We start from the raw sequence: 13,873 nt of genomic DNA, 5'->3' as shown, positions 1-13,873 counted from the left end.
CCAAAATTCAAGAAACAGTCAGAGAACCTGGGAAGTTGTTTGGGTTTTTTTTTAAAAGATTTCAGGAAAGGGATTTTTAAGATACTGGGGGGTGAAAAAATGGAAGTGCTGTCTAACTTGTCTTTGTATTTTCTTACAGGCTGTTCATACAGGTATGCGGGCATATATTTATAATAAGAATTCTGTTATTGGCTCTCAGGCAGAGCATTCAGGGATGCGGACGTACTACTTCAGTGCAGATACCCAGGAGGATATGAATGCCTGGATCCGGGCTATGAATCAAGCTGCTCTTATGCAAACACGTTCCTCACTGAAGAGGCAAGTTCCATACAGAAACCAGTTTCTGTAAAGCTTATATATATGTGTGTGTGTGTGTGTGTGTGTGTATACACACACATATTTAAAAAAATCAGATTGATGATGGTGATTTCATAAAGTGCTGTTTGTAAATGTGTGCATGAAACTCATTCCTGTTTTAAAGCAATCATTCTTTCTAATTTACATTCTGTTGCAAATAGTTTAACTAACCTGTAGTTCAGTATTTGCGTCTACACACAGATTGTGTGCCCACATTTACTGACATGGATGAATTTCTGTGTATATATATAATTTTTTAGGATACTTCAGTTATAAAGCTACAGCTTTTCTGAGCAAATTCATGCACCTGCAACAGCTGACTGGCAGCCTTGAGGAAAGATCAGTAAAAGGATAAAGTCAAGAGTAATGAGCTGTTTCAAATGAGTGTTTAGAACTAGGATAAAAGTGCTGTTAAGAGGGAAAATAATGTTGAAGAAGGGTAAATCATAAGTGCATAAAGTTATGGATGTTAACAAGTTTGTGTAGGTATAAACTGCCTTTTTATTTTATTTTTTTTAATACTTTGGTGGCCTTTAGTACTGAAGAGGTTTTTACGTGTTCCTCAGTGTAGAAAGAAAGCACTTTTACAAAAAGTGGATGTTCTTTGTCCCATTGCTCTTCATTGCTGATAGAGGCAAATGTATTCAGCTGTGCCTTCATGTGCTTCGAGTCTTTCCCCTTTTCTTAAAATTGATGTAGCCTTCTCAATATGTTGACTTTGGAATATGATTCTTTCCCAACAACTCCTCGTGAAAGAAGACTCTGTACTGTGAGGCAGCCCTGCTTTTAACCCTGGGGACTGCGAGCATTAAAATACCATGGTGCAGAGTACCATGCGCTATTTCTTGCTTTTGGCTAATCAAATGTAAGCAGATGATCAACATCTCTTCCAAAGTTTTGCATCCTGTATTTTTTGTGTGTGTTAAGATATTCTGGATTTAATCTAAATTTAAAATAACATGTAACCTGTTACCTCTTTTTTGTTTTCTTGATCTTCTTTATACTGATTGGAAATAATTGAAATTAAAAATGGGGAAGTCTGGCATGCTAGAGATATTGATCCAGTGTCCTTCCTCCTAGTTGGCTATTCACTTTGAGGGACTAAGTAGACTGAAATGTCACTTACTCAGAATCCACCATCCATAAAGCTCTAAAGAAGCTGCACTTAATTTCAGAGAAGATGAGGTACTATTCCAAGATCAATGATACTCCAGTGAATGATAAGACACTAAAAAAAAGTGTGGTTTTATCATTGGAAGGAGATGAAGAAAATTGCAAATGAAGCACATGACGTGTTGAAAGCAGCATAGAACTTTTAGGATTTTAAGACATTGTGTATATTAATAGAAAGATTTCTGGTATGGAATTTTTGAGGTGTATTTAGTCAATAAAGTAAGTAAGTGAACTAGTGTGCATTGCAGCATGTATTAAGAGCAATAGAGATTCTTTATTTTATTTTTTTCAGGAATAGCCCCCAGGTTAGGAGTTCCCTGGACAATGATAGTACTGACTCAGATGCAGATATTTTTCTGTTCTCCTGGCCAGAAATGACAAGTCCCTAAGGCATCTACGATGATATGAAAGACTTTTTTCACTTTTGAAATGAGCAGCTGGCAGTTTGGTTTTGGCTTTCAGTGCTTCCCAGGATAGGAACACTTTCTTTTTATACAGTTGCTTATATGTAGTACCACAAAAGTTGGACACCTCTTTTATACAGTGTTGGTATTTTCAGTCACTTTTACAGATGCATGTAAATGATTCGTGTTTCCTTCACAGAACTGTAAAGGTAACTTTTGTCTGACTGGGTTAAAAAACTGAGTTTTGCTCAACATGTCAAAGTTATCACAGCTTAGAGAAGGTGCTTTTGCAGGTATCCTTTTGAAAATAGTAACAGGACCTCAACTTCTCGCAGTTAAGCAGTGGTCATTACTGACATGTGCTTTCTTTTCAGGGAAACTGAAAAAGTGGATCAGCAAGCTGTTCCCCAAGTCAATCATGTGGATACCTGTAAAGAGTGTGTGAAGACAGAAAGTACAGATACAAAAGAAAGTTATCCAAAATCAGCTGAAATGCTTGGATATGATAAGCGTGAAGAGATAAGAAGAGAAAAAGAGGAGGAGGGACGTTATGTTCCCAGAAAAGGAACTCTGGAAACTAAGAAGGGAAAGGTTAAGCATGCCTTAACAGAAGCTGATTCATTATTTCCAGACTTAAGTGCATCAAGGTCCCAAGTAGCTCAGCCTCAGCCAGCTGAGAAAAATGGAACGCTTCCTAGTTCATTAAGTGTGAGTGCTGGGCTAGTGGAGCAAAATGGTACCAGCTCATATAAAAGAGGGTTTGTTCCCAGAACAAATCCAGATAAACAGATTCAAAGAAAAAGTAACATGGCTCAAGTGGAGCACTGGGTAAAAGTCCAAAAAGGAGATACAAAAAGGTCAGTAATAGGCCCAACTTGAAATAGACTGGCATTTTCTTAAATGTAAGGAAAATGTGTATTACTAATACATCCAGTGTAAATCAGAATGGTATTTTACAGACAATTTATAACAAAATTTACTTTCTCTTCCAGGCAGAATGGAATTTTTCAGGTATTTCCTATGTGGGAAAGCCAGTATGTGTCTGTCTAATCAAATTCCTTTAATCTTATTGCTGTATTGCAAACAGAACAAGTGAGATTAGAGTGCTATTTCTTTTACTGCTTTTAATCACTGTGGATACTTTACACTTCTTAAAATTTGCTGCAACTGAAGAGGCAGCAGGTGAAGTGCAAGCCCTCGCCTCTTATTTATATGCAGCTACACAATATAAATTAGACCTTATAATTTGTTTTCTACTTAAACGTAAAAATGATGATAAAGAGTCAATTCTGTACATCAGGTCATGCCAGTCACAATGTGCCTATCATCTATTGAAAGGTCTCCATATGTTTGGTAATGATGAGATCCTAGGATGTTCCCATGGTCTCCAGAATTCTCTTTTTCCCTTCTTAGTCCCTGAAAATAACCTAAATTGTACCAAGAGGTGGAATGCACACAGGAATGCTTCTGGAATTTGAAAATCTCGTAACTGCTTTACTAAGTGTGCAGTCAGGTTAGGTCCCAGTTGAGATAATGAAGTGACGCATGTATGTGCCTGGTCAGAATTGTCACCTTGTGTGAAGTGCTGGCAAACAGTTGGGCTGTGTGCTGTGTGAGAGAATTCTTCAAATATGGGTAATCTCCTGAATTAGTTCCATACAAATTTACTAAAATCTAATCATAAACAGGCCAACAAGAGACATGAGCATGTGGTACGTAGGAGGGAGAAAACATTTGTGGCATTTTTTTTTAATGCTTTTGAAGCTAACATTTGTAATTTTGGATCCAGTAAGAAATTAAAGGCTTCCTAATTCTGTTCTTCCTAATTCTGCTCTTCTATTCTCTTATCCTTGGAATTACCATAAAAGAAGTTCTCATACTTTTTGGTTTTATTTAATGTTCTTCCAGACAGCGAGAGTCAATTTACTTGCATCCGTTTTGCTTGGGTATCAGTCAGTGCTTCCTGAGAAAATATGATTTTAATTAAGTATTTAGTATGTTACTTCTTACATACACAGATGTTTGAGTCTCAAATAATGCAGAAAAGTAGTGAAATAATTAGCAAGTCCTTAAGAAAATGTCTGTTGTTTTTAACTTTAAAGATCTAGGCAATGACCAGGCTTTACTGATAGCTAAATAAGTGCTGTGTTCTTCCTAGTTACTCTCTCCACTACACCAACTTCAGGCATCATGTGTAGCGTTAAGGGAGCACTACAGCAGCTGTCAGCTTTTGTCCTAGAGGAAACCTTAACTGGGGCTGTTAAAAGTTTTCAGTGAAGCTTTGCGAGAGTGAACTGAAGATGTAACCAAAATCTAACTTTATAGATACAGAGAGAGTAATTTTTTTTCTTGCTGTAAGAACGTTCTTTGTGTCCTATTTTAGCTCAGTTGATCTAGGTTCCTTTGTCTCTCCCTGGGAAATGCAGTTATGTTCTCTACATTCAGGATAAATTGCATGTTGCTTTCTTAAAGATTGGTGGACTGATTATTTATTTTTTGTAATGGCACCTTCCCTCAACCTCTCTGAGTCACACTTAACTGATGGATAAAAGCGGCATGTTAATTGTCAAATACTGTCTTGGTTTCAGGCTGTAGAAATCTAAGATAGGGACAATAATTTGATTGACATTGTATTTTGATTTTTGTAAATATGACTGGACCACATATTTTCTTAAGCTCCATGCTTACCATTATTCCACCTGAACTGTTAAAAATAAAAGATTTAGAAGCCTTTATATTTTTTGGACACAGAGTAAATACAGCTCGCTTTGTTTCCTGGCTCAGGTGTGTAAAGAGGCAATGTTTGCCAGCAAGTTGATTATGACAAGAAAGAACTCTTTCAGTTAGAGGTTTTCACAAGTACAGTAGTTTCTGTAATTATTTGTAGATCTTGCACCTTTTGTATAGGTATTTAGATTTTTTAAATAGGTATTTTACTTCTTTTTATACAGCACTCAGAGCTCCTTGCTGTCACTTTGGAAATTCATCTCTCTTAGTGCTGTTAACAGTTCATTATCTAAGGTTACATCCAGTGCAGTCTTCTATCCCCACTCCTGTTCTCACAGAAGGGGAATACCTGTTTTGCTAAGGACCTTGCCAGCCTTTGAGAGAGACCTAAAGAACTGGGATAAGGTTTGAAAGGAGGCTTTCAGGAGACTTTGGTTTTAAGTAATTAAAGTTCAGGACCATCAAACAGCAGCTGTCCAGAAATTATTAGTCTTTGATCTAGTTCCAGTGCCTGGATAGACACAGTGAATGCATAATTGTAAAGATTCTTCTATTTCTAACAGTTTATTTACTCTTTTAAAAAAGGCATATAAATCTGATGAATATAAGCTCAATATTTCCCAACTAAATGCAGTCATGTTGAGGAATTTCCTTCCTTGCAAATATAACATTAACATTTCTTGTTAGGCAGAACTTTCTGTTTCTTTCTGATTTACTTAAGGAAGGAACATTCCTTGTTTTTGTTAACTTGTGTGTGTTCCCATGAATGGACATAATGTTTCCAATAACTGTATTTGTTTTCTTTTGAACGTTTGTCTTCTCTTTTTACAGTATCTGCTGTGCAGTTGCTTCCCATTGCAGACCCTTCATGGTTTTCGTGGTCAATGATCTTATAATATGATATCAGTCCGTTTCTTTATTCTTTATACCTCATCATTCAAGAGAATGGTCTCAAGAACAGTTGCTTTTGCTTACTTTTACATCTGTTCCCTGAGAAAGCAATCGCCCACCGTCCATCATGGACTAATTTGAGTCATTCAGGACACTGGTCCTTTCCTATTACAGAAACTGTATGTCATCTTGGTGCCTGTTTTTATATGGTTATGAGGTAGAAGCCACCTGCTTAAAGCCTGTCAACTTCACGTACCAAGAAATTGCAAACTGCCTGTAAGTAGGCAGTTTTCTCTCTATGACATTCCCTGTGCCATGTAATGCATGTGCAGTGTTCTCCTTCTAACAGGCTGAACTCTTGCATGAAGCCAGCATTTCCCAGCTACTGAAACTATTGCTTTCATGCAAGCAGGTTTTAGTTCCTCTCAGACAAATTCATCCTTCCCTAGAAGAAAAGTGAAATGGTGGGTTTTTGTTTGTTTGTTTGTTTTTTCTTCCCTCCCAAAATTAGTTTTGCTCTGAAATCTGCTAGGCCTGATGACTTCAATGACTACCAGAAATTCCTGCTGATCTGAATACCTTTTCATGTCCAGTTAGAAAATTACCACACAGCATTCAGTAGTTTGTTGATGCCTTCAAGAGGGCTCCACTAGGTTTGAGTATAGGAATGATCAAGCTCTTTTTTCCACAGAGATATCATCAAAAGAATATGTCCTGGCTTCATGCCTCTCTCTGATGTCCTTTTGAAGCACTACCTGCTCCAAACATTCTCAGTTCTCTTTCCTACCTAGAGAAAAAATACTTCTACCAACTGCCTTGATTTTTGTGTGGAAAGAATAGGCAGTACTGTGCAGAACATACATAGCACACATGATGTAATGACCTAGGCAAATAAAACAGGTTACTTGACCGCTAAATGCTGATCTTTGTTGCCTCTGTTCATACTAACTGCCTTCGTTCACCTTTATTGTGAAATTCAAGGCAGTATCATGGTTCTGTAGTATGAGACAATGGACCTTGCAGGAATCTGTAGTCCCTCATGCAGTGCAGAGTAGTTACTCTGTTTTCTGACACAAAGGATTATATATCTTCTCAATAGCATCCATATTTCAGGATGTCCCAACTGTGCTGAATCCTGCAAGCAGAAATAAATGGAGGCAACTGAACAGCAGTTACTGGTAGCATTTCTTTTCCCTTGCTTCTGTTATTCATGGGTGCTGAACAAAGATGTTCTTTTCCCCTACTGCTCTTCCTTTTGTGTGGAATTCCTCTAGTTCATGCACCGTCAGATCTCCCTTTCATGAAGAGTGAAGCCTACCAAGTGGAGAAATGAACATACTTTGAGTTATTAATTTGTGAGGATATTTTTATTTGGTTTTGGTATTGATGCTCTGTGACAAGTGTAGCAGAATGATTTTCTGTTTGGAGATGTTGAATCAGTGGGTGAGAGACTGCAAGTATAAAACCTCTAGGTGTTTAAGTGGAGAATCAGAAGTTAGACGCTTCACAATGAGCACAAGGCTACAGAACAATTTTGACTTCAAAGTAGGACAGTGAGCTAACAACACTTTGTCAAAGTTTGTGCCAGTTCTGTCCTAACTTTCTGTCTGCTAAGAAATATAATCATTACAGTTTGCGTGTTGTGGATGCAATACTAATGCCACGATGTAATGCCTCTTTATGTTTTAGTTTGTCAGGGAGTTTTGTTACAGAAAGCCTTGTGTTGCTTGAAACAGTAGAACCAGTTGTATCAGGTCAGATGGAAGTAAATTGTGTAGACTTGGGACTTTGAGCAATATCTTACCATTTTTTGTGTGCTTCACTCACATGAACAAAAATAATCATTTTGTGATGGGTGAGATGTCTTCTTGCACTTGAAGGTCATGTTTTTGGAATGAGTATGCATTTGGTGTTCACATGCTGCCACCACCTAGTGGAGAGCAGGCCTTGGGCGACAAGAAGTACCTGGATGTATGGATTTGCTCTGTAAACATAAGTCATTCCTTTTTTCATGTTCCTGATGGTCCGTCCTTTTTGGTCTAAGTACATACTACTGTTGTCCCTTGAGTTTCTAGTAGACCATCCTAGGTTAGACACTAACTTAAAAGCCTGTATTTATACTGTTTACATCTCTGCCTGAATGCAGTGTAATGTGTTTGTGCAGGGTAGATTTCATGAATATTTGTTATTGTTTCTGTAAATTCTCTTTGAATGAATTGCATATTGTGTCTTGGAGCTCCTGTGCTAATGTCATTAGAGAATGTTATTTCATCAGGCACTCCTGATCATCAATGTATGCTAATGTTTATCCTTTCTTCCCCCCCCACCTTCTTTACAGCCTCACTTCTGATCAGACTCTTACACGTCAGGGTCCCAATCCACCTTTTCCTGAAACCTATCACACTTTGCCAAAGAATACCAGGCAGCCTTCCGGGAGCTCACCACCACCAAACCGCAATTTGCCGAGCGACTACAAATATGCACAAGATCGTGTTAGCCATTTGAAGATGTCCCAGGAGGAAAGGAAAGCAAATAAGGATGGAACTGTTTGGCAGCTATACGAGTGGCAGCAGCGACAGCAATTTAAACATGGCAGCCCCACTGCCCCGCTTTATGTAGGTTCTTCAGACTTTATTGATCGTGGTAAGTCAAAAAGTTCATTAGATGTTCCACGATCAATATCTGTTCCACCCTCTCCTTCTGATATTCCTCCACCTGGACCTCCAAAAAGCTTTCTCCCAAGGAGACCACATACTCCTGCAGAAAGGCTTACAGTTAAACCATCTGATGAGAGACAAACGGTAGATGTTCCTTTTGCTGGCTCACCCAGGAAGACACAAAATCCTGCTGTAAAGGTTCGTATGCAGTATGGCTGATGTCAAACCATTCTAGGTGTAGTGTCATATACTGGAAATTAAATTCAGTCAGTTTTCATTGCATCTTTCTTTGCTTATGAAAGGTTGTGCAAGTTGTAAAAGTTAATGCAGTGAATAATTTTCTCTTAAAACTGTTATCTTTCTGATCACTTCAGACTCAATGAATTTGTCAGTTACGAAAGTCAAACCTGTGGCACGTCCCATTGTTTCAGAATATTTTGATTCAAAACTAGAAGACATGGATTTATATGTATAAAATATACAAATTGTGGTATTTTAGTGTATGAATACATAGGGAAGAATCTCAAACTCAGCAGGATGGACTCTTCCTTGATTATTTCCTTATGCTTGTAGTCTTCACTGTTTGCCATGTTTGCTTTCTGTACATGTTTTGCTATTGTAGTTAGTCTTACAGCTGATTCAGTTTTTAGTTATGGCCTAAAACATCATATTTTTTCATGCATGTGGTAGTTTAAGGCCTGGCAGAGTCGTCGTTATTGGGATAACCAAAATCAAAGCATTGGTCTGAACCTTTAACCCTCTGCCAAATTTCAGTGTGGGTTTTTTTGCAGGGACTATTGTACCCACATATCCAGATGTGACAGAGGTTTCTCTATTTGGTATTCCATGTGGCTCTTCTTGCCCGAGGAAAATAGGGAAATTCAGGATTGAATACTTGTAACATTTGTCACATTCGCTCTTACACTGGAGTAAATGGAAATGAAAGCCTTTGCATTCACCTAATTATTTGGCCTTAGCTGTGGGCACTAATTGGGGAAGTATCTGCAAAAAGGTTTGTGAATTCAGTTATCCAGTGTGGACTAAGGCTCATGACTTCAGGTTGCATACTGACTTCATCTATAGTTTAGATGTTTTTCCTAGTGATGTGAAGTGTAGCTGTCAGATGTCTTTCAGCATTTATACATTTATAATATTCTGTCAGAGGATGGAATACTCTAGTGATGTGCTGCAATGGAACTCTAGTATTTTTTTAACTCCTGATTATATTATGCCAGACATTGGTTTCTTCATGCGTAAGTTGAAGGAACATCACATCCCTTATGAAGGAATGTACAGCAGTCTTCCTGTGCAGTGTAGCTGAATAAATCTTACTTATAAAGCTCTCTTTATGTCATACTAGTTTTACCAATATAGGAAAACATGGTTTTCCTCACCTGTAAAACCTTTCTGTGAAGCTTCTGTAAAGGTTTCTACAGAAAACCACTCATGTTTGTATATGTGAGCACACAGTGTCATCTTTACATTTAAATCTATATGTCTGCAGAGATCTGTGATGCTCTCCCCTCCCTGGAATGCTTTTAAAATTCCATCCAGTTACACCTGTTTAGTTAAAAACAGGAAGGAGGAAAAAAAGGTAGAACAAAATAGCATTCAGTGAAATTCAGAGACGGGAATAAAAATAAAACATGACGCATTGAAGAAAAGCCTTGAAGAAAGTCATAACAGTTTGGCATTACCAGGGAGCTGAAAGAATGGATGTGCAGTAGGTTTTCATATTAGAAGCAGAAGAAGGCAGATCAATTATGATTGTTGTAACCACCCTGGTATTAGTGGAACCCGTTGCCACAAGGTGTCACTCATGTCAGTAGCTGAGTGTTCCCTGACTAAGGGAGGGCATGCACAGGTGTCACTGTGTGGAGTGCAGGCCTGCTGGTGGTGGCATAAGCCACCCAGCCTTTTTCTGGGAGACATTAGGTGGGGGGAACTTTATGAATATGTCTTTATTTGCTGGAAGCCACTTTGCATGTTATGCTGAAGTAGCTTCAGAATCTGCTGATCTGCCCAGCATCACAAGTGCTAAATTTGCATTTGTTCATCCATAAGTTTTACTTAATCATCAAAAGATCTGGCTGGCTCATGAATGTTACCCTGATCTAAGCATGCCATGAATTCCAATAGGAAATTTGTGGCAAAGGTGCAGATCTTCTGAATTTTCCATCAAGTGCAGCATACCTCTTGGCTTGAGACAATCCTTTACAATTCTGGCTGTGGCTTCTTGCAGAGCTCAACTCATATTGATCGACGCTCTATGCCTGCAATGGGCTACATGACACATACTGTGAGTGCACCCAGCTTGCATGGCAAGTCGGTAAGTTGAGAGCAGTTACTTTTCCTCTTGTGTCATCATAGTATTGTAGTTAAGTTTTGAAATCTAGCTCATTCCATAGTAGCTGTATTTTTCTTATTTAAAACATAAATAACTTGAACGAGAACTTAATCTTAACCAGCTCCCAGTAAAGCCCGTAGGAATTTTGCTGTTATCTGCAGCATGAGCTGCCTGTTACTACAGGATTCAACTTTTATTATGTTTATTTGACCAAATGCAGAGTTAATGAAATAATTGCTTAATCATGTCAAGTAACTGCTTTCTGGGCACTGAGGTGAAAAATGTAATTATAGTTCTCTCCCTGAAGTCTGCTAATTTCCTCTTTACAATGTGTCTAAATACCTGCAGCCTGAAGAGCTAACATTGCTTCTCATTCGATTAAGGAGACATCAGGCTAAGTTGGCTAGTATACGAAATTACACAATCGCACAATTACTGCAGCACTTGCCAACTAATTCCACCTATCAGGTCAGCTGCTGCGTGGCTCATCTGTGCCGTATGACATTTTGTGACTCTGCAAATGCTTCGTCAGTGGCATGCTTGAGTCTGTGCTTTCTTGCCCATCCTTTGGTATTCTGCAATTCCCAGGTCGTTTGCAGTTTTTCGTTGCTGCTGTACTTGCTATACAAGATGAGTGGCTTAAGTTACAGGGCACCCCTGCGTGAGTTTCCAAGTGTGATGTACATACCCTTTTTATACTATTTCTGAAAATGCTTTGTCTTCAGAAATATGGGATAAAATGTTAGACAATTCATTCTAAAGCAAAACCATTTCTTTGTGCTGCTTTCATGGTGAGATTGGCTCCCTGTATCCCATGCTGTGTCACCTGCAAATTGAAATGCATCAGCCAGTTTGTACGTTCACATGAGCTTGTAACTGTGTCAGTTCTGCAGGTGAACGTTGGTCCATGAAAACTCAGGGGCATATCTTGGATCATCACCAGTGCTCTGGGTTGCACTGATGTATGAAACTTGTAAATGTGAGATCAAACAAATGTACTTACTGAGCTCTTTGGTTCGTATTAAAGCCTCAAAAATAGAGTCATCTGGGAATAAACTGTTCTGACTCTTCTTGGAATTGGTGAAGGCTTTAAATTGGCCCAAAACTAAAGGTTTGTTGTTTTGTTTTGTTTTTTAATTTAATTTGGAAAAATTTCATTTCACAACTTGCCTCACCTATAGAAAATTGCACTAAGGTGGGTGATGGATCTTTATAAATATGGGCAGACTTTCTAGTCATGTCCTCAGCCAGACTTAACAGGCTGATTAGACAAGAACTGCAAGTTAACACCTCTAAAGAAATTCAAGTGTGATCTATTATTTCATGCCATAAGGGGTTTTCCTTTCTTTTTTAACTACACATTCTCATTGGCTCAAAACTTGAGAAAAGTTATAGTTGTGGTTTTCTTTTATTCTGAAGTTTTATTGTACTTGGGATGTAAATTCCTGTCAAAATAGCAGTCAAAATGCTGAGAATTTTGGGGCATCTTTCTTGACTACAAAGCACATTTGCAACAGTTTAACCTTTTGTTCTGTATTGAAAATGTCCCTTTTGGAAAAAGGAGAAATAACTCTGCTAAAACTTCAGTGCATGCTTTTCTTGAAGATGTTGCTAGATGAATGTAACTGTAAAATTAAGGTTATAGCAATTACAGGTGAACCAATGAAAAATAAGGATCAAATTGAATGCTGTTACTTAAAAGACAGAGTGAATTCTCTAATGGTACAAGTGAGATCTTCTTCAATATTTTGTCACAAAACTTTATTTCATGTTTTCCCTGAATAAAGGAATTCCTATTGTGTGTGCAATGCAATCAAAAGCGTTCTAATGGTTTGCTATATGATGCCTTCTAGTTACATCTGACATTCAGTTAGATACAAGTCTTCTCTTCTTCTTCCGAGGGGACTTACTGTGCTGAAGGACACCACCATAACTTTTTCAGTCAGGGGAGACAGGAGAAATTATCTTGAACAAAGACCTCCTAAACTCTAGTGTTTCAGGTAGTGTTTTATACGAGGTGGAAAACTCAAATCTCTGTATTTGAAAGTGTACGAATGAGGTAATCATATTCTTGGGAAGTATTTTGCCCATTTTTTTGGCTGTAAATAGCAACATGCTGGTGGAGCAAATGTACCTCTTTATGAACTTCCTACTCTGTTATTCTGTTTCCTCTTACATCCTTTCTCTTATCTGCAACTTACCCAAGTATTATAATACTGTTTCAAACATTCAAATGCCTTGCACTGTTTTTCCCCTATGTACCTCTCTGGAGGCGGATGACACTTACATCCAGTTGAAAAAGGATTTGGAGTATTTGGATCTAAAGGTAAGTGTTTTTTATGTCAATCTGCTTCCATTCTGTATCATCTTCGTACTTGCAGATTTTCAAATCACCTCCTGTTCAGAGATGGAGACTTTCTGTCTTTTGGCATCACTGTTGTTTTTAGAATGTTTTATGTCTTTCTAGTAGTAACTACAGTTAAAATGCAACCTCAGAAAATGTAGTTGTTTATTTTGTAGGAAGAGCTTGTGTTTCTGGTACTGCAGATGGCTTATACGTGAGTTTAGTGAAACTGGGTTAAAAGCTGCTTCGAAGTAAAAGCTGTTTCAAAGTATTCATCTGCTGTAGCATTAGAACCAATATGAAGTCAGCCTCTCTAAGTTAGAATAGGATGTTCTTTTAATCTAGCTTTTCCCCTTTTAATCTTCTTGAGCTGAGTTTTACTTTCTTGTAAAATGTGGTGACTAATTAGCACCTGTCATTGTTTTCGTATTATTACAAAGAGATTTCAAACACACCCATTCATCCATCCTGCCATGGATATAATCTGCTTAGAATGTTACATGACATTTCCTTCTAAAAAAGAAAAATCAAAATCATGATACTGAGCAGCAGAGCATTTCTCTAAACTAAACTACTCCTGTATCTGATGCACCAGAGAGTTGGCAATTCAAAAGCAAATCTGGACTTAACAATATCAGGTTTTGAAGGAAAAATAAAAAAGAAACAACAAACCATGTAATAATTTTGTTTACCAAAGCAGTCTGCCACTTTCTCCAGTGTATAGAATGTCTTGCCATATATGCATCATGTGGTATTTCTGCAAACCAAGGTGAAGTCAAGTCTGACACCTTGTTATCCCTATTGTTGGCAAGCACATAGTTATCACTGCTGTTGTGGAGCTTTGTGTGTGTGCAACTAATGAGCTGACTGGACCTATTAGTGCGTGTGTGTTTCAGTTTTATCTGGTATTTTAATGGCTGAATCCATAACCAGCTGTATCAGTTGAAAATACTAGTAACATATATTACTCATG

At 38.0% G+C, this 13,873-nt stretch overlaps 1 protein-coding gene across 7 annotated transcripts in view; it reads left to right on the top strand.

The window, feature by feature from the left end:
• PLEKHA7 (pleckstrin homology domain containing A7) overlaps positions 1–13,873 on the top strand; it is a 134,900-nt gene that overhangs the window by 97,252 nt on the left and 23,775 nt on the right. For all 7 annotated transcript variants that reach the window (XM_054171538.1, XM_054171542.1, XM_054171537.1 and 4 more), the window contains 5 exons: positions 140–318; positions 2,309–2,791; positions 7,891–8,407; positions 10,452–10,538; positions 12,829–12,882. In XM_054171538.1, coding sequence (XP_054027513.1) covers positions 140–318; positions 2,309–2,791; positions 7,891–8,407; positions 10,452–10,538; positions 12,829–12,882 — 1,320 coding nt within the window. The remainder of the gene's footprint in view (positions 1–139; positions 319–2,308; positions 2,792–7,890; positions 8,408–10,451; positions 10,539–12,828; positions 12,883–13,873) is intronic.

This window comes from Dryobates pubescens, chromosome 22, assembly GCF_014839835.1.
Source record: "Dryobates pubescens isolate bDryPub1 chromosome 22, bDryPub1.pri, whole genome shotgun sequence".
Lineage (NCBI taxonomy): Eukaryota > Metazoa > Chordata > Aves > Piciformes > Picidae > Dryobates > Dryobates pubescens.
The sequence above is the reverse complement of the archived record's forward strand: the minus strand, read 5'-3'. Positions and strand labels throughout refer to the sequence as shown.